The 21,370-nt window shown below is 33.0% G+C and overlaps 1 protein-coding gene and 1 pseudogene across 1 annotated transcript; both read right to left on the bottom strand.

Moving 5' to 3' along the window:
- Positions 1-1,941: 1,941 nt before the first annotated feature.
- LOC128185385 (uncharacterized) lies at positions 1,942-4,716 on the bottom strand (annotated as a pseudogene).
- LOC128185384 (uncharacterized) lies at positions 4,681-20,892 on the bottom strand. Its single transcript, XM_052854990.1, has 5 exons — positions 20,660-20,892; positions 13,539-13,647; positions 6,380-6,430; positions 5,142-5,307; positions 4,681-4,766 (listed from the first exon to the last, which is right to left on the bottom strand). The coding sequence occupies exons 2-5, from the start codon at positions 13,596-13,598 to the stop codon at positions 4,681-4,683; spliced, it is 363 nt and encodes a 120-aa protein (XP_052710950.1). The 5' UTR covers positions 13,599-13,647; positions 20,660-20,892.
- Positions 20,893-21,370: the final 478 nt, after the last annotated feature.

Here is a 21,370-nt window from a genome sequence, read left to right as displayed (position 1 = left end):
TAAAACACAATAAGCATGATCTCTAAACACTGTGATAGTAAAAACATTAATTGCGTTTGGAAGCATCTTCGCTAGCCAAGGGTTTTCGGTCCACTTTGCTCCCCATAAACCCTTGGCGGATTTCATTACGAAAACTCGGTGATGGTGTGGCGCTATCTAGCGAGCAACTTGAGTTGCGCCCCTTGTATATTTACATTTTAATCGAATAAAACAACGGGTTATATACACATCGTGGCATTCATACAGCTTAAAAAACTGTTGACTACCGAATATCGGAACATAATTAACGATGTTATTAAATACCAATTTAGTTATAACCTAGGAAAAGCACGGGATGTTTTATTCATAGTGTTTCGTAACCTGGACTTGTACCGGGAGTGAAAAAGTAACCGATTTATATGAAAGCTTTCATGCCATAAAACAAGGTATCGTTGTCGCGAATTTTGCAGACCAAAGAAATTAAATAAAACACAGTCCATATGAACCCTTAAAAGCAGTAACCATAAGCAGGAACGTATATACTAACGGGATATGCAACTTCTACGTTCGCCATGTTTACTTCCCATGCTGTCACGCGAGCCTTGATAATTAAGTTTGTAGAATTATGTTCAATCCCAGTAAAATATAGAAGTTTTTAAAGCGATCTGGTTAGACCATCGTTGGGTAGGCACTTGTGTCTCAACTTGTGAAGAGCACCGAAAGTTTTACCAAAAATCACACATTTGTTTTCTTTAAAAGTTTATATTTACAAGCACTGCGATTGGATCAGCTGCTCGCAGCTGCAGCCAATCATAAAACGGAGCTTGTCACCGAGTTTTCGTAATGAAATCCGCCAAGGGTTTATGGGGAGCAAAGTGGACCGAAAACCCTTGGCTAGCGAAGATGGTTTGGAAGTGGATGATTTGAGTCGGAGGTATTTAATTCGAGTTATCTCCCTTACACCATGTATTTACTGTGACATACAGGTAAGACCTCATCACCTGTTGTAAAACATTTCCTCCTGTGATTTTAGTTTTAGAACAAGCCAGAGACATCCTTTGCTTAAATCATCTCAGAGTCTGCAGAAATTGTCTTGTCAGGGGCAGAATATCCTTATATTCAAAGTAGATATGAAGGGTTTTGTTTAGCATTGCATACAGTTCCTGAAATGCGCTCTCTGCTTCAGTCCATTCGCACTCACCGTATGTTCACTTTCTGCTCATCGTTCGTTCAGCTTTCACTTATTGTTCAGTCAGATAATATTATATTTTGACTGATATTAAACAATACATATATTTAGTTTATTTGTTATTTTTCCCTGATTACCGACGAAACACAATGCAAGGATAACTTCCAAGATGCTCCCAATAGATAAATAAATCTTGTGATCACCGTTCCCTTTGCAATCGCATTTACGCTCCGTTTGCTCTGCGTTCATCGTTCAGAGCTCAACCAAATTCCATTCAGCATTCACTCACTGTTCAAGTGGGAAAGAGGAACGTTTCAGGGACTGTATAAATTAATGGATATCTTGCAAATGTTCCATCTGAACAGCATTCATTTTCATACCCACATAGATCAGTGACTCTACATAATCTTATTAGATATAAAGATACAAGGCTGGATTATATATGTTTTTATTTGAGTATACAGGTATATAAAGCATATGACATCAAACAATTAAAAGAAAAAAACCTTTAATAAAGCAATATTGTGAAAAAAAAAACAAACAAACAAAAAACTATAATTGAGAATTAATGAACAGCATATATATATGTGCATTCAAATACAATATACAAGTTACACGAAGATCCAGAAAATGATTAAAGAAGACAGACTTCACTAAAATTGTATTTGAGTCAACAGTCAAGACAATTCTCTTTACAAAATACTGTTGATTAAGCCCTTAGGGCTCTATTGGATATGATCAAGCCCCGACCAAAATACTCAAAGAATGATTCTTTATTCTTTATATATCCACTGCATGAATATATAATTACAAAAAAATAAGAAGGCAAGGCCCACTTATGCTATGAACCAATAGCAGAGTAGGAAAGCAAGGACTGTGGTCCAGTTGTCTGCAATAGAAAATTAGTCTGCATAAATTTTACAATTTTCTTTTAGCATGTGCAATGGGATGGGGAAAATATTGACAGACCAGACCAGGATTTGAACCCAGGCCCCTGAATCTCTAGTCAGGTGCTCTACCAACTGAGCTTATCTGCATGGCACTGGTATTCAAACCCACCTGACTGTCACATATGTATACACATACAATACAACATAAAACTTCGTATGTTCTCATGTGTATACTTACATGTACCAGCACTTTTGTTGGATGAAGAGTGTAGAGGCTCATTTGTGGCATTTGGAGTCAAAGGATCTACAATGGAAAAAAAAAATTATGGATTACAGTTTTGTAAACCAGTAATTTAACTTCATGTTAGCAAAATAGAAACAATCGAGTCTGTCAGAATTAATATTTTAATGGGGTTATATGGACCATGTATATCATTCAAAGTCGCTCAGTGATAGAGCTCCTGACCAGAGTATATTGCAGGTATCCAGGGTTTGACTCCCGGTCCATCCATCTACTCGATTTTTTAAATTCTTTTTACATGCATGCTCCTTCCCCACTACAGATGGTGTCGTCGCCTTCCTTGACAATGTAACCTAGACAACATTGAGATGGTGACCATTTTAAAGGGCCCCGCTTAAATAATGGACATCAGGATGAATAGAATTTCAGAGAATTTTGCTTTGACCTTGACTTATAACTTACAAATTTTCCAGCTGGCATAGAATATAGAATTTAATTTTATACCCCTTACAAAAAGGCATTTTTGTTCAGTCTGAGCAAGATTAATAAAGCAACAGGAAAAAAAAATCTACAGTCTAAAACCTAATATAAAAAGACCCGCTGTGACCTTCACATTGACCTGGTTCAAGGTCACAGCACGTCATTCACCAAAAACCCCTGTTTAAGTAAAGTATTGGCCAAATAAGGCTAACTGGAGAGTAAGTATATGTTTTTTAAAAAAAAAGATTTTTGTCTGATCCGATATGACCTTGACACCTGACCAACAAACATCATCAACTAGGGTTGCTGAGGTCGAGGGTTCAATTCCTGGTCCAGCCATATATTTTCATCGTTACAGTATTAATATGCACAATCTTCTTTTCCTACGACACAATGTAGAAATTACTGTAGAAGCACATAGTTTTAGTGAGTTAAAATTTCGTTGTTTTTTAAACCAAATACACTTTCGTTGAGGTATATGTATCGCATATCAACTCTGTTTTTATATTAAATATTTTGGGTAAAAATTCGTCATGGATTTAATTTCCCTAATTTATAAAGACAACGAAAATAATGAAATTAGAAAATCCTCAACAAATATTTCCGCTTCTACAATAATTATAATGAAAAATCAGCGCACCATCTCATACTCACTTGTACTTTTCAAGTTTGGGGGGGTACTAGTAGCAGCAGGAGGCGAACAGTAATCTTTTCCTTTGAGAAAGAAAAAAAATAAATCTATCCGATGTGTTTTTATAGACAGTACAGAGAGTTTTAAAGTATATTTGTAATATTTTTACAATATAGATACAGTAAGTCATTATAATAAAATTTCCAGACATGCTTTATTTGCATAGGGTATAAAATTGAAAAGAACCTTCTGAATCAACAATATTTTTACGTAGATACAGCAGTCATTAATAAAATTTCAAGACATGCTTTATTTGCATAGGGTATAAATTAAAGAACCTTCAACCCCTTCTACTTGTTGCAGGAATATACTCATATGAGTATACTTCAAGCATTCCTTACCAGAACAATGAGCCACTTTTTTGTTGGATCCTTTAATCTGTGTTACCAAAATGCACTCGTCATCTACATTGAATTAAAAAATTTACAAAATTAAACCTTTTTAAGTATGTGTGGGTTTTTTGTTTTGAATACTTTATAAAATATATTCAACTACAGAGCTAGCTAGGGCATTAAATATCATAGGTACATACCTGTCAAAGTATACACTTTTGGGTCTATGATGCAAGCAGCGTACATAGAACCTCGATCAGAAATAAAAGGCACACAGCGTCTTATCTCCCCTGTCTGACAGTGAATCTTATCGAGCTCCCAGCTACACATGCTGTGATTCCAAGGTCCAGAGCTATCATTTAAGTTAGACAAATACGACCAACAGTAAATCTCTGGTGTGTTCTAAAAAAAAATACAAACACAGTACAACTTACAAAAATCTACTTCAATTTTTTTCAGTATCTTTTATCTATAAAAGTCATTAAAATAATGAGCATGCTTATCAATAATAATTTCTTTCTTTACATTAATATGTATATATGTGTGCATTTATAAATCCAAGCATTGTAAATTATATTATTCAACACAAACTTTACAAAACAAATGTTTAAATATTAATTAAAGAAACATGGTATTAATCATACAACAAACAGTACACCACTGAGTTGCAGACATCATTATATTTTCATTGTATGTACCATATATATAAACCACCTTTCCTCACTGAAATAACAAATTAAAGAAATGAAATACAAATAGGTAAGTACACTGCTATACATAAACTCTAAAAGATTTAATTTTATGGTAGACGTACAGGACAATTCAACTTTTGTCAGAGAGTCGCAGCAAAAATATAGAATTATGTGAGTTAGCATGTATCATACCCCTAAGGCAGCTCCTTGGCCAGGAGGTAAATACATCAGGATAAGAACACATACAGCAGCAAAATACCCGGACTTTGAATCTGAAATTAAACAAAATTTATCAAATGAATTAAACACCGATTGCACATATGTGTATATTAAGTATAAATACAATACCTCTTGCACCCCCCTAAAAAAATATTAGCTTATTCATAGAAAAAATTTCAAGTCCATTAATATGCCTTCACTTCAAGCAATAGTATTTCAATTCATACAAAAAAATTATCCAAAAAAAAAGAACTTTTTATTTGAACAATACTCTGCCAGTTTAAATCAGCACATTAATTGAGTACAAATGTACTGTGAAAATGTTAATAAAGTTAATGTTGAATATTTGAGAAGTTTAAAGTGTAAAATATTAAGACTGTAACAGCTATATCATCTATGCACGATGTATAGTGTTTATATGGATAGACCTGTTTTCTTGTGTTTGGATTCAGCTAGACTGGAAACCTTGTGGTTCTTTCCAACACTGTCATTCATTTCTTCATTGCTCGCACAATTACTTTTCTCTTGAACCACCCTATTTGAGTCATCTTTCCTCTCTTTGCCTGGAGTCTTTGGTACAGCATTGCAGTTAGTCTGAAATTAATTATCAGTGAGTCATATGGGTTGCATATGATACACTTTTCAGATTAGGTAGGTTTTTTATGATCATCTTAGTCACTCAGAGGACCCATATAAATTGGTTTTTGACCGTGCCCCATTTTAATGCGGGATCGCCATTAGCAATTTTACATTAAAAACTTAAATTTGTTACCTTTTTTAGTTTGAAGCATTATTTTCTAGGATAAGAGGAATGTGAATAGTGATATTAACAACTATACCATTCCCAAAGCCTCACGGGAGGGGTCAAATAAGCAAAATCTGGTCAAATTTTTTAAAAAATCTTCTCTACTTTTACCAATATACTTAAAAAAAAAAACTAACTAAATGCATGGTTATAATGTCCATGAGGGCAATTGTACCGAAATTGTTATATCTAATAGATAGTCCCTGGGTCAGGGGTGTGGGCCTGTGGGTGGAATTGACAAATACATGGCCATATAGTGAAAATGTATTGAATCTTCCCTCAATTCACAGCAGGGGAGTAAACAGAATTCATGTAAACCTTATTCCATAATTGTGAAAATCAAGACCCTTGGTTCAGGAGTTTGGGCCCTTTGTCAGGACCAATTTGGTCACATAGTGAAAATATATAAGATTCTAGTACTACATTGTGAAAATGTAGAAGAATTTACATTTTTTTTCTGTGCTTTGTTGGAGTCATAAACTAAATGCATTGTTATTATGTCCATAGTTCCCCTTCATAGTACACACCTAATATAATATTCCCTCTAGCTACTTTCAGTAAAAAGCGGGAGACAAATATTACTTCATTACAATGAAAATATGAGTTACCTCCCTGTAGCTGCAAACCATACCTTCACTTAAACTACAAAATCTATGTTGAGCAGTATTACTTAACAGATATCAACTTCTATTATAATATATAGCATATATATAACCCATTTCTTGTTTTAAGTACATTTTCTGTTTGTATAATATGCAAAACTGTTATTCCTTTCAATAATAGTCGATGAAGGGAGGTTTAAATTGAGTTTCATTCAATCCAAACAAAACACAAATTCACAATATTTATATATTATATTACCTTACTGACTCCACGGCTAAGCTTGGGTAATGTTGTATTGTTCCAAACTTTCTGAAAAAAATATTAAAATGAAAATTATTTAAAATGAAAATCAAGTTATATTATATCTTCACATCTATAAAAGTCAAATTGCTGATACTAAGCTATAGTATTTGGTTTATACAGTACGTACTGTAACAATACATCATGATGTTAAGTATATGAGATATCTTAAATAGTGAACGGTCCCACAGAGGTACATACCCAATATGATATTCCCTCTAGCTACTTTCAGCAAAAGCGGGAGACAAAAATTGGTTCTGACGTTAGTCATTAATATTACTTCATCCGAATGAAAATCTGAGTTACCTCCCTGTAGCTGCAAACCATACCTTAACTTAAACTACAAAATCTATGTTGTCGAGCAGTATTACTTAACAGATATCAACCTCTATTATTTTTTTTTTTTTTTTTTTTTTCAGGTTTCAAATATTTATTACACATGTAGTCAAATATTAACTTTATAGCAACATAGAATGCTGATTTGAGAGCAAAGTTTTTTTTTTTTTTTTTTTTTTTTTTTTTTTTTTATTAAACACAGTACATTTGATTCGAGATAATACCTCCGCAGAGGCTCTCTATATATACATCACCTGGGGTGCCAGGGGCCCCCTGGATCTGTAATGCTAATCAGCGATATAAATGAATCGGTATTTATAAATGTATTTTTTAAGCGTAAATAGACTTAGATATGGAATAACAATATTGTATATACATTTGTAGAGCATTAGAATATATTGTACAAGGTATTTGTTTTCTTCAATATGTATAATTGTATTTTTTTTAAAGCGTAATTAGATGTAAACATGAAATAACACATATTGATACAAGTAATAGTAAAGTAAAATAAGAGTACTATTCGGGGAAGTATCAATTGATATAATATTCGTATCAATATTGTAAACATATTTGTGGAACATAGCTGTTCAATGAAATATTTTTAGCAATAAATATACAATCGGAACATAAAGTAAATGCAATGCGGCAGGACTAACAACAGCATCACAGTCCAAAATTGCCTACCGCATATATGTGAAGAGGGACAGGTCTCCCTCTTGTATATCACAATAGTACATTAATAAAGTTTATAATATTTCATTTATCATATACTATTTGATATTTTTTCAAGAATGCTGAAGTTTAACTTTACACATTTTGATTTTTTTACAGTAAGATACAATTGCATTAGCGCATTTTTTAAAAAACAGCGCATATCTTCAGATGACACATGTTCGTTTAAGATTCTACGTTTCATTTTATATTTGTAAATTTTGCATGCAATGAATGACAAAGTGTTGTCTAAGATAAGAGTATATTTGTTGCTCGTAAAAATAAAACCAATGACAATCAATTTCCATGTAACATCAATATTTAGTATCAGAGAAATTTTCCGCCAAAGTGGCATTGTCAAGTCACACTCGTAGATTAAATGTTTTATATTTTCTGGCGTATTGCAATTATTACAGTTCCCATTAATGTTTTTATCCCATTTACTAACCGATAGATTCGTGGTCAACAAGTTGTGAAGTAATTTATAATTAAACTCTGATACAGATTTATCAAATAATGATCGAATCTTATTCTCGTAGATTATATTAAAGTAGTACTTGTCTATTTGGAATTCCTTACACCATATATTTTCCATAATAGGTTTTTGGGATTTCTTGTTTATAAGAATATTGTAGAAAAATTTAGACTTTTTATTTGAAGTATCTTCTAGCTTTCCTTCAAAATAGAAATGTGACTTAGTGAGCGAATTCGTGAAATTTATGGTTTGTAAATCTATTCTTGAAAGGTGCAACTTTATTGCATTTTTAACTATAAAGTACTCTTGTTGATGCCAAGCATTCTTTTATGTCGTTTATTGTTTTGAAGCCATTCTCATTAAAGAGGTCTTTTACTAGTAATAGACCACCTTTTGTCCAACTTGAAAAAAATATAGATTTACCCTTAAAACATATGTTTTTATTGAACCAGATATTTTGATTAGCAAAATTGGTTAATGTAATATCTTTGCATTCGTTAAAGGCCACAAGGACCTCCTTATAGAACACAGGAAGGGAGTTTAATTTAAATTCTTCGTATTTTGTAATGCTTGAATTGATCAAAAATGGAATATCAATATTATGTTTTACTACACAAGCGTTTAAGAGTAAAGATAGACTACTTCTATTTTGAATAATTTTCGAAACCCAAGAAGCTTTTATAGCTTTGAGTTTTGATTCAAAGTCTGTAATACCAATGCCGCCTTCATTTATGTTTCTAATTAAGGTGTTACGCTTGATGCGCTCTCGGTTACCCCAAAGAAAGGAGAAAATTATTTTATTAATACTCTTTATGAAGGATTGTTCAGGGTTTTCTAAAATAGTAGCCGTGTACAAGACCTTGGAGATTAAAAGAGAATTAATAAGCTGGCATTTTCCAAAAATAGTTAATTTTCTACTTCGCCAAGAGTCAAGTATTTTTTCAAATTCCTTAAGTTTACATAACCAGTTTTTTTCATTATTTTCGGTTTTATTATGCCCCATATATATACCCAGACATTTAATTGTTTCAAAATTAATTTTTATACCTTTAAGAGTTGTTTCGCCTTCCATAGTATGTTTAAGCGCCCCTAAAGGAATACATTCCGTCTTTGATAAATTCAACTTTGTTCCTGATACAGATCCAAAGTTTTCAATAATTTTGACAACATGTTCAAGGGATTCTATGTCCTTAACAGGGAAAGTACTATCATCTGCATGTTGTATGCATTTAATTTCATTTCGTGTGTTGCTTATTTTAAATCCATTAACACTATCAGAATTATTAATTCTTGTTGATAGAATTTCCATTACGAATAGAAATAAGATAGCTGAGACAGGACATCCTTGTCTAATGCCTCTATACATATGACATTTTCTAGAGATCCAGCCATTGTTTTTTATATAGAAATAAGGATTTGTATACAAAATTTTGATCCATTTAACAAAATTGTCGCCGAAATTAAATTTCATCATTGACTGCAACAGAAACTCCCATTCAACAGAATCGAATGCCTTCTGAAAGTCAGCAAATAAGAGGATTCCTGATTCATTGCTTTTTTCCCAATAATCAAAAATATCTAAAATAAGTCTAGCATTTGTTCCTATATAACGTCCTTTAATATATCCAGACTGATCGGGGTTTATTAATTTGTCTATAATTTTTTTAAACGTCGAGAAAAAACACAAGCAATAATTTTGTAATCACAATTTGTTAAACTTATGGGACGATAGTTTTGAAGTTCATCTAGTTTTCCTTTCTTATGAATCAAAGACAAAACAGAGCATTTTTGCGTATTTGTTAGTTCCTTATCCTCAAAAGATTTTATTAGCGCATCGAACATGTATTGCTTTAGGTGTTTCCAAAACATTTTATAGAACTCAACAGGCAAGCCGTCAAGTCCGGGAGATTTATTGTTCTTCATTTCAAGTACGGCCTCAGAGCATTCTTGTATTGTTGGGGCTATATCAAAGAACTCTTTGTCTTCGTCACTTAACTTAGTGTTTATTTCTATATCCCGTAAGTAATCGCCAATCTTTTCATCTGAAATGCCCTGCGATGAATATAAGTTCTCATAAAATTTACATAGCTGATTTAGTATATCTCCGGTATTGCTAAATATTTCGTCGTTAATTCGTACTCTGTTTATAACATTGTGTGACTGGTGTTTATTTTCAAGCCTTAAAAAGTATGCTGTATTTTTTTCACCTTCATCCAACCATCTAGCTCTCGATCGAATTTGAGCTCCTTTAGCCTTAATTTCATAAAGATTATCAAGTTGATTTTCAAGATCTTTTTTTCGTATCATATTTATCTGGGTAAAATGCTTATTTTCCATTTGCTCTATTTCGTTTTCTATTTCGTGTATACGTTTCTTAAAATTCTTGGACCTGTTTTTACAATACTCTATACTTATTGTTTTTATTTTAAATTTTATAAGCTCCCACTTCGTTTTATGATTTGAAGTTTGCATTATATCGTCAGGTAATTTGTCAAAAAAATTGTTTATTAAGTTACAGTATGATGATTCTTTTAAGATCGAAGTATTTAATTTCCAGAAACCTTTTCCGCGCTTGTTACAGGAAATTTCACATTTAAAAATTAGAGCAAGATGATCAGTTAATCTGACCTTGGAAACGTTTGGGGGTTTGCGTATAAACATTTTTACGGGTTTGTAACAGAAGTTGTCCGTAAAAAATACATAGTCAATTCTACTTTTAGCTATATTTTGCCCATCACACCAAGTAAAACCTTTTTTCTGGGGATTTAATTCTGACCAGAGATCGATAAAAGAAAATTTAGTAATTATATCTTGCATTAATTTTGAACTCTTGTCTTTCTTGTTAGCTGTATCACAATTTAAATCACCAGTAAGAATGACATTTTCGTCGTTCGAGCTGTATTGAGATATCCATTTAGAAACTTTTTTAAAGAAGTCAGACCTTAGTTTTTCTGCGTTTGGTGCATATATATTAGTAAGTGTTATAATTTTGTTGTCATGTAAAATATTCAATAAAAGTATACGGCCATCATCAGATCTGTGTTGGTTAAGGATCTTAAAGGAGAATTCTTTTCTAAACAATATTGTGACACCTCTGGAATACGGAGAGTGAGAAAAACAGTGATATGAAGAACCTAACCATCTAGCATTATAGTTAGCCTCCTTATCTGATACAAAATGTGTTTCTTGCAAAAAGGCAATGTCGCAATCTGTGTCTTTCAGCCAATCATACAATATTAATCTTTTGTTAGAGTCGTTTAACCCTCTACAGTTAAGTGATAGACATTTTATACTAGACATTGTAGACAAGTAAGAAATGAACAATTATCAAGTGAAAAATGAAGATAAAAAACAAAAACAAAAAAACAGGATAAGCAAAGAATATGTTGGATAGGATAGTCAATAAATCTGATAACATTTACCCTCAGTAGCTGTCAATCTCATTCTGGCGTGTCTTGCGCTGATGCCGGGGTTGTGACCACGCGCGCGGTCTAGCTCTGCATTTTTCAGCACATTGCTTGATAATTTTTCCAAGGACATTTCTGCCAGGCCAGGCAACCTCTATTATAATATAGCATATAACCTGAATTAATGTGCTTCTTTAATTGTAACTGCAACTTTATCACTAAATAAAATTCATGTGTATTTCAAGCTTCTATGCCTTACGGGTAAGACTATAGTAAATACATTAAATATATCACACTTTAACACTTATCAAATATGTGGTAATATTAACTTACAATGAAATAATGTTATGGGATTATATACTCATGATGGACAGCTGACTGATCACCATTTCTTAAAGGGACAGACATGAAAATGAATTCTTAAAATAATAATCATGTAATTTTACTGGATATCACATTTACCTGTCGGCCAGTGCCATCTGTCTCCTGTTCATTTGAACTGGATTCATACTGGGTGAATTTCAGAAATCTACAATGTACATGTATACATGCATTTACAATTTGATTTTTAATATAAACAAAATTCGGAAATTCTAAAGGTCATTTGAATTCTGATGTAAACTAATTTGTAAGTTTGATCTTCTTCAGGACTCAGCCACTGAAATTAAATAAAAAAAATATTACATATTAATGATTATCAATTTCAATGTTACTCTGTTGCTATTTCACAGCTAAAACATGATAATGAAGTCCATGGGCTATATTGCTCACCTGAGCAATCTTTCCTAATATGTATCAAAAACTGGACCTAAAATCTCCAAAAAGTGATCTTGCTCTCTGATCCCTGGATTTAGGCTACTTTTGAAAATAATGTGTAATTCAAGTTACCTAATTATCAAATAATCTTTTAAGGTTTAAGCATATAGTACTCCATTTCCACCAAAACATTTATACTGTGATCCCTCTCCACTCCCTCACAGGGTGTGTGAATCATGAAACCTTCTTACCTTAATTCTCTTTTTAAATTATTTTTTTTTTGGGGGGGGGGGCTACATTTTTCATTTATAAAAAAGCATATGATTGCATACTACACATATAGCTTGCTTAAACATTAATTTTCACATTGCGTTTATAAATTATACCATAGATTATTCACATTTTCCTGACTTAAATCTTTCACCCCTTCAAAGCCCAACCCTTGGCCTCTATTGGACCTAATGCGCTGGTGACTGACAAACATATGCTCTGGTTAAAGCTAAGCATGGCTTATAGATGGGTACCAGGTATGTAAACCCTTTGATCCTTTTACACTTGATTGCAGTCACCTTAAATCATGGTCGCTGTGTAGCATTCGATCCTTATGTACATTTTTTGTAACTTTTTATAATATGCAAAACTTATTATTCCTTTAAATAGATGGAGAGAGGCTTAAATTGAGTTTCATTCAATTCAAACCAAACACGAATTCACAATATTTATACATATTTACATTTTCCAGTGTCTTTGCCTATGATAACACTATCGATTTTGTACTATATAACCCATAACTTCAAATGACGCCAAATTGAGGCACCAGCGGGTTTGCTTAGTTATATTTAAATATTCAATTGTACGATGGCTTAACATTATATAAAAATAAGTAAGAAGGAATTATTTTTTGAATATTATGAGGTGATAATTTCTGTCGGGGCATGATTAAATCTATTCCTTATATATTACCTTACTGACTTCACGGCTAAGCTTGGGTAATGTTGTATTGTTCCAAACTTTCTGAAAAATATTAAAATGAAAATTATTTAACATGAAAATCAGGTAATATAACTTCATATCTTTAAAAGTCAAAATGCTGATACTAAGCTATGGTGCTTTTAACTTAAAATGACTTAACTACAGTATTAAGTTTATGTAGTACTGTAACAATACATGTTAAGTAACAAGAGGCCCATGGGCCTTGACAGTCACCTGAATACCATAGCCCTAAATAGAAGGACTTGTCAGGGGGTCCCATGTTTGTATTTTATGCTTCATTATGTTGTTTAAACCCTATATTTAAATAAATTTGCCTTTAACCATGTTCTTACATATTTAATGTCATCAAATGCAATGCAATTTACAGTCAATTTTTTTCCCCCACACATAAATAATATAATAAATGAATAAATATATTGATATATAAAAAAAAACTTACTGTGAAAAATCTTGACATGTCTTTTAACTCCATTGTCAGATATATCCAATTCAGTTCCATCAAACAGTCAGATCAAATACACGGTATCGTACTCCTGCTGATGAAAACCCTGGAGATGAACAATTAGAAAATTGAAAGCATATTACATTAAGTTGTTGTTGAATGTACCTGTACCAATTTCAAACATTGACTTCATTTGTCATATTTATGAGGATGGTCATTTAGTCATTCAGTCCCCTCTCTGCATTTTAGCAGGGCTCTGCTGAAAGCAAAGTCCTGAGACTTGTTCAACAGAGCGGGCGCTCGCCAAAATTTCCGTTGCGGGTATAGCAAATTTTGGCGAGTGCTCGCAAGCACTCTCTTTGCTGATCGCACCTGAGTCTGGCTGCAGTCAGGCAAATCGCTAATGTTACTATAAATAGCACAACTTCGAAAATAAAGAAAAAACTGAACATTGTCAAAAGTAAAATAAAACCTTCCTCTCTAGCATATAGCTAAACAGACAGCCAAGTTCTGTCAAATGCATTAGTTTTTCCTTGTGAATTAATTTATTGGGGAGGGATTTTTTCTTCATTAATAATTATGTGTTTTTTTTAAAAACAAAACTATTTTGGAAACATACAATGCACTGTTGATTTTTTTCTAATGGACATACATATTTTTGATAATAGCTGCCAATCTAATTAAAATTAGACCTTTCATCTCGCTCTCTGTTATATATGGATACCGCTCCTTTCACGAGCGGTATCCATATATAACAGAGAGCGAGATGAAAGGTCTAATTTTAATTAGATTGAATAGCTGCCTACCAATTTTGTTGCTCTCTGATGACACACAGAGAGAGAGAGAGAGAGAGAGAGAGAGAGAGAGAGAGAGAATTGCCAAAATGCATGACACATATAAAGAGCCCTGCTTTCAGTACTTTTAATTTGTTAAGGTGTGGTCCTCCTGTGTATATAAATATTATATGGTGGGAATTTTTATTGAGGGGGTCAATGTTTTTAAGTGGCCAAAATACCCCAAGTTATCATATTGTTGGTACGATACATGTAGCAAGATCAGGATATTTAAATAAATATAAATTGACAATCAAAGTTACATTCGTAGGGGAGTGAATTCATGGGAATTTAGGGTTACCCACAAAAGCCACAAACCCCCATGAACAACGATGATTTCACAGTATATAAGAGTTAATAGCTTGGATCATTTTTTCATATTGTAATGATTAGAACATTATCCACCATTTTGTACCTATATAAAGACTGAAACCATGAAAAGAGGCCAAGAAAAGTATTTTACAATTTTAAGTCTATAATCATATATTCTCAGCAAATAAACTGTAAATAACTACATTTTGTAGATATTATAAGATCCAAAACTTAATTTGAACACAGCTATATGTACATAGGGGCTACTATTTTCATAGAATAGGAGGCTCCACGCAAATGACATAATAAATGTACATGTATTAACATGCTTAAACATTTACTTTTTTATCTTACATATTATAATTCATACTTACATGGTCAGCTCTGACCCTCAAAAACCAAAACCCCTCATCCAGGGGCCATGAATTTTGACAATTTTGAGGTAGGGCTTTAAATTTAGTGATACTTGTATTATAATTGATGGAGGTATTTAGCTCACACTTGGTAAATCAACAAAAGACTTAATGCATCTTCACAGACATGATTTCCGGTATAATTATTTGTCCCACCCTTACAATTTAGACAGCAGCCCTGAACAAGAACATCATGCATTCGATTTTTCTCCAATATATGTTCATTTAAACGTCACAGATACAAAATGAGCTTTAAATTGTCTTAAGTCAAAAGCCCACCAACACATTAACTGCATACAGCAATACTGGGCACTTATCATTTTTTATTGAATTGTAAATTGTGACACTTTATAAAATCATGTAGATACTAGTTGAGATTGTTGATCTTTTTAACTCCTGGTAATTTAAGTGTTAATTTAAAATTGATACATTAAAAGTTTAAAACACTTACAACTCTACAAATCGTTGTGGTGACTCAGATGACATGCACTTGCAGACTGCGATTGTGTATTCAGACACGCATGTAGTGGGTATTTAAAGTTATCTGGATTATTGACTCTCAGCTATTTTACACCTGGGTTGGTTATTTAAGGCTAAGCTGATGTTCAGGATAGAATTGAAATCAACTTCCCCAAAATTATTTTAATATTGATCATCCTGTAGAGATAAAAAAAATTTCACCACACTTTAAGTGATCGTAAGACATTGTTGCGCTTAATTAATAGAATTCAACTTGAATGCCAATTAAACAATTTAAAACCTGAAATAACTCACCAGAACGTATCGACTAAAATGTCTCGGCTTCAGTAACGTTCAACGCTCACAGATAATTCCACTACTCAATATATAACACTAACTTCCTCCTCCACTCATCGATGATCTCTGACTACACTCATATATATACTCCTGCCAATTTAATCACATGACACAAACACTTGCATGTGTCCACTCCTGGATTTAAGAATTACTTTTTCGGGGGGGGGGGGGGGTGCGCAGAATAGATTTGTCTTAAATTAACATACAAAAAATTGAATATGGAGTCCCCCCCCCCCCCCCCCCCCCACACTTTTATGGGAGTATCACCGTGCAAAATTCACTGTTTAATTATAACTTTATTTTTGACTTTTCTTTTAAAATTCAACACCTGTTTCGTAATATTTTCTCACAGTTTTTTTCTTACAAAGTTATTTATTTAGTGATAGACACTTTTCGGACTCTACATGTGATTTCAAAGAGACAGGGTGCCACGTCTCAAGCACTGTTAATCTCTTAAAACAACAATGTGCAATTATCAGTTTTACATGTCTTGGACATCAAAGACTCATTGAGTTTATTTAATTATTTTATATCTGTGAACCTTTCACTCAGCTTACTTATGTCATCACCTGTCAATTTATACTTATTGTTCAGATTCTTATAAATAATTATGTACAATTGTCAATCGGCAGTCTGGAATACGGCGGCCAGCCTCGGCCACGTCCGACTCACCCAAAGTCTTGAGTCCGGAGGTCACTACTGGCCATATCCGACTTGTTTGTAAAATGTCTGTCTGTTAAAATGTTTTAATGTTGCCATCGTTGAATCTCGTCCAATAAATACGGAATCCTTCATCACTTGGTTTATTTCTCTGGAACCGTATACTGGTGCACCTTCGGGAATACGGCAAACCTACCCTTTGTTTTTACCTTACGGCCTACAGCGCGCCTACACCTTATACCTTATACCCTTTACGCCAACATTCCCTCACCCGGTTCGTACTGCACACGACCGATGCAGATCCAGAAGAATTCTCTAGCACCGTAAAATCTACGCGGTCACATGAGCATGTAAAAAATTGAATTGAAAAAAAGGAAATAAACAGTGAAATTGAAGGTAAAAGGTATACTCCTTATGTAAATGAGTTTTAAATACAAATTAAATAATTTGCAAATTCCACTATATAGAGGGTGGATGGGAAAGGCAACTGTCAGACATTCTGTCTATAGTTGGTTATTTTGAACTTTTTGAATAGTCCCGAAGTTCTGATGAATTTTTTTTTTCTGTAGAAATTAATTGAAAAAATTCTAATGAGAATAGATTGCTCTGCCTTTTCTGCATGCCATGATCATGCAGTTTGAGAAATATGTATTCTGAAGTAAGGTCTCTCTCTCTCTCTCTCTCTCTCTCTCTCTCTCTCTCTCTCTCTCTCTCTCTCTCTCTCTCTCAGAGCGTAGTGAATTATTTTTTAAGCATTGATTCAGACATGTATTGTGATTTTTAACATATTCTATTGATATTCCTTTCTCTCTACCTATATATCGAACCCTTTCTATTTCATGCCAAATACATATGAACATGCATGCAACAACAAATGGAAAGAATAAAAGGAAGTTTGGTGAATGATTGAGATTATTTTAAACTAAATTTATCAATAAAATAAGTACTTGCAATAACTGTTTGGTATACATATATAATTTCCTGTTTTGTAGATGTGACGCGGCATTACATCCAACGATGTCGCCCTCTCTCATTTTTTTTCTCCAGTAAACATCAGATATTAAAAAATCAGAGAGGATTACATTATTGCAGCTACGAAAGATCCAACACATCTATGCATGTCAGTGTTAATTTAAATCTAAATTTTGATTCATTGGCCGGCTGCTGATTGTCAGATACAAAAAGTCAACTGGTCTTACTTTATAGTCAATTAATTTATATGCATGTGAAACTTGCTCTGTGGCTATACTGAACCATTAAATTATTATAGTCAAGATTGTTGATCTATTGAATTCGACCTGATATAGTATAAATAATAGTTAAAATAAATAAAAAGTCTAATTAATAAAAACACTTACAACCCAAATAGGATACTGTTCAGGTGACTGTCTACTGCATAACACATTGCCTTGCATTTTTTTTTATATATCGATGTGAACAAGCATCAATCAAGTGCGACTCATAACATAACTCAGGCACCTGAATTTTATCGACCAGTCGCTTATTAGTCAAATATCGAAAAATTCTACCCCTACTATAAAAATTCAGGTGCCTGTACACCCAATGAGACTTGTAATCTACTTAAAGTCTCACAAGTAACTGAGGTACTTAAAATCCCCAAAGTGTGTTTATATACCATCATGCATACTTATCTCTATGCTAGCTTTTTATCGCCCACCTCAATTAAGTGATTTTGACATGGTGCACTTGATTAGAGTGATTCATAAGATTTAAATACAATTTCAATTGTTTGCAAAATCTATCTGGGGTTGGGGTGGGGCCCCTGGCTGGGGTCTTGTTTTCTGGGTTTTTTTTTTCTAAAACTTAAAACAATAATTATATATCTGATCAGTTTAAGAAGTTTTATATAAATAGCTAATTTCTTTTTAATTTCACAGCATAAATTAACGCTCTTCCATTCCCCAGCCCCCTTCCTCTTTTTTTTTTCCAGCCTTTAAACTCCCCCTTTCACCTATAAAGTTACGTGTACATGCATCATTAAGTGTATTTATCTTTTATGGAACATCAGATAATTTGTTTATCAACTGACATATGCATGCATCGACATGATATTTCTAATTAAAGTAGACTTGTTTCTCATATACTTTATAAACATGTAGTCAACTTCTTTGAGAAAGTTAGCCCCCCCCCCCCCCCCCCCCGGGTTAAAGTTTGTTAGCTAGGTAAGAAGACACCAATTTGGTTGAGGGCCTCCTGGTCTTCAAGGTTCTAAATCAATTTTTCGTTCAGATATGTAAAGTATACTCTAATAGTTGGCTCTGTATAAGGTGAATTTTTAATAAATGTTCAAACTTTGATAGTTCTATACTAACTGCAATTGGGCCCATCCGTCCCCGATATCTAAGGCAGACATATTGTCGTATTAATCATTATATACATAACAATGATTTTCACAATACAAATTAAAGATTACATGGAAATTTCTGCTGCAGAAGTAGATCAAAGAAAATATGCTTATTTGTCCTAGTTAAATTTTAAAAATCTTTTATTTGTAGTTTACTTCGCCTTTCTCAAATTAAAAAGAAATGGTAAATTTTTATCTTTAATATAGAAAAAGATTTGCACCCAAAAATGGAATTGAGAAACTTTTAAAAGGTTTTAAAATCCAGTCCTGACGTGACAAGATGTAGGTCACCCGGCCTATTTATCAAACAAGAGTATACTGATAAATTTCTTTCTGCATTCCAGATTTTATATATATATATATATATATATATATATATATATATATATATATATATATATATATATATATATATAGGATATCTATATTGTGTGATCTTATATAATTTGCTTTCTCCAACGAGTTGAAATGGAGTATATATTCGCGAGGCTTGCCAAGCGAATATAACCATTTAAGCGAGTTGGATAAAGTGGGATACAGGGTGTTAGCAAGGCCCTTGAAAGAAATCCCATTATAACTGTATTATAGGAAATGTAGCATTTTCGCCATGCTAGCTAAGCCTGTTACTAGTCGTGTAAACCCAATTCCTTTTGAGGGTCGACTGGGCTGTCCCGGGGCCCCATCCTCACCAGATATGAAGGCCCAAATATGGGATACAGGGTGTTAGCCAGCCCCTTGAAAGAAATCTTATTATAACTGTATTATAGGAAATGTCGCATTTTCGCCAGGTTAACTAAGCCTCTTACTGGTCATGTTTATGATGTCAATGTTCAGGTTAGGTCAGCAAGTAATAATTTTTATTGCTATACGTTCATGTTAAATACTGAAATCTGATTGGTTTAGACGCAGTTGATAGTCCGTTCTATTACCCTCAGCGTTAGCAACACATTTGGCAACGGGTAACACAACGAATTGTAACATGCGCGTAAATTTTACACGCACGGTTCGCCGTAGAATTCACTTCATTTCTATATAAACGCAGTCAAATTTTCTTTAAAATTAAGACATTCAGTATAATAAAATAAATAGTGCCTGTTTGGGAGGGTAACTGTTGAAATTGACACCCCTCGAAAACCATTGTCAACCTTCGCTTCGCGTGGGTTGACAATGGTTGTCTCGGCACTATTTATATACTATAAAACTGTTTTTTTAATTAAAAAGGGGACTTTATATGAAATTTTGAATTTACGTTTATTAGCATGTTTACGGTAATTTGAATAGCGAACTGACCACAGAACTCTATTCGCTATTCGAATAACTCCAACTTCTGAATGCCGATAATTAAAGCATCACCCATTTGATATAGCAAAGGTTTATCACACAGGTAATATACACCACACGTATGATATATATATATATATATATATATATATATATATATATATATATTAGTTTGAATATAACCGCTTACTTTCAAATCAAATAAAGTTTCTGAAATAATTTGTTCAGTGAATCATACACATCCCTAATTATGAAAATTACGCAAGAGCCTTTTAGAGACTACTGAAGTACTATTTATATAGCAAATGGAAACCCCTTTACTATTTTTAGATCTTTATTTTAAGGTAAACGAAAAACAGATGTACATGGCTCTTTTTCCATTAAAAACATAAATATACAACCTATAACATGTAGTGTATGAAGAATACATCAACTTACTTGTAAATGTCGATTATTCCAATGGTCTGAATAGTAAAAAGAACCCCTTACAGAGGATGGGTCCTCTGTGGCTAGCTGGTTTGAACTAGTGTCTTAAAAGCATGTGCATGTTACCTCTGCAGATGCTTTACTTTAAAGAAAAAACAAAATTTTAAAACTTGACCTTTAATAATACAATATATTGAAATCCTGGCTGAGAGCACCCAAACACCAAAAAGTGCTGGACATTTATACTGAAAAAATATAATATTATTGAATTTATTATCTTTAAGTAGTGAAATTTAGGGTGTTTTAGGATAGACAACTCTAATAACCTTATAAAACTCTCAAAATAAGAAAGACTTCAGTTTAAATTGGAATGCATGTATGCTGTTACGAAGTATATTGACCCGGGTTGAAAATTGACCCAGGGTCATTTCTTAACTTTGAAAATTGAGATCAAAAGTCGTGAATTTCATACCCGGGGTCAATTTTCAACAGCTTGAAGTTTGCCAAACGTGCCAATATATATATATATATATATATATATACACACACACACACACACAGAACGATATATGTTTAAAGCAATATGAGCTGTATTTTTTAGAATGTTATTTTGCTGCAATAACCTGTTAGTATGATAATCTACAAAATATGATAATCTACATAGTATGATAATCTACATGCAGACCGCATGTAGATTAAACTCTTATGATAAAGAAGGTTTGA

The sequence above is a fragment of the Crassostrea angulata genome, chromosome 5 (genome assembly GCF_025612915.1).
Source record: "Crassostrea angulata isolate pt1a10 chromosome 5, ASM2561291v2, whole genome shotgun sequence".
Taxonomy (NCBI): Eukaryota; Metazoa; Mollusca; class Bivalvia; order Ostreida; family Ostreidae; genus Magallana; species Magallana angulata.
The sequence above is the reverse complement of the archived record's forward strand: the minus strand, read 5'-3'. Positions and strand labels throughout refer to the sequence as shown.

Bases quoted from the DNA above. Each gene is read 5' to 3' on its own strand.
- LOC128185384 (XM_052854990.1), bottom strand. From the start codon at position 13,598: ATGGAACTGAATTGGATATATCTGACAATGGAGTTAAAAGACATGTCA. The intron at 5,308-6,379 runs GTAATATAATAT...AATTAATTTCAG, and splicing joins TTAGCCGTGGAGTCAGTAAG to ACTAACTGCAATGCTGTACC. The intron at 4,767-5,141 runs GTCTATCCATAT...GTTTAATTTCAG, and splicing joins ATCCAAACACAAGAAAACAG to ATTCAAAGTCCGGGTATTTT.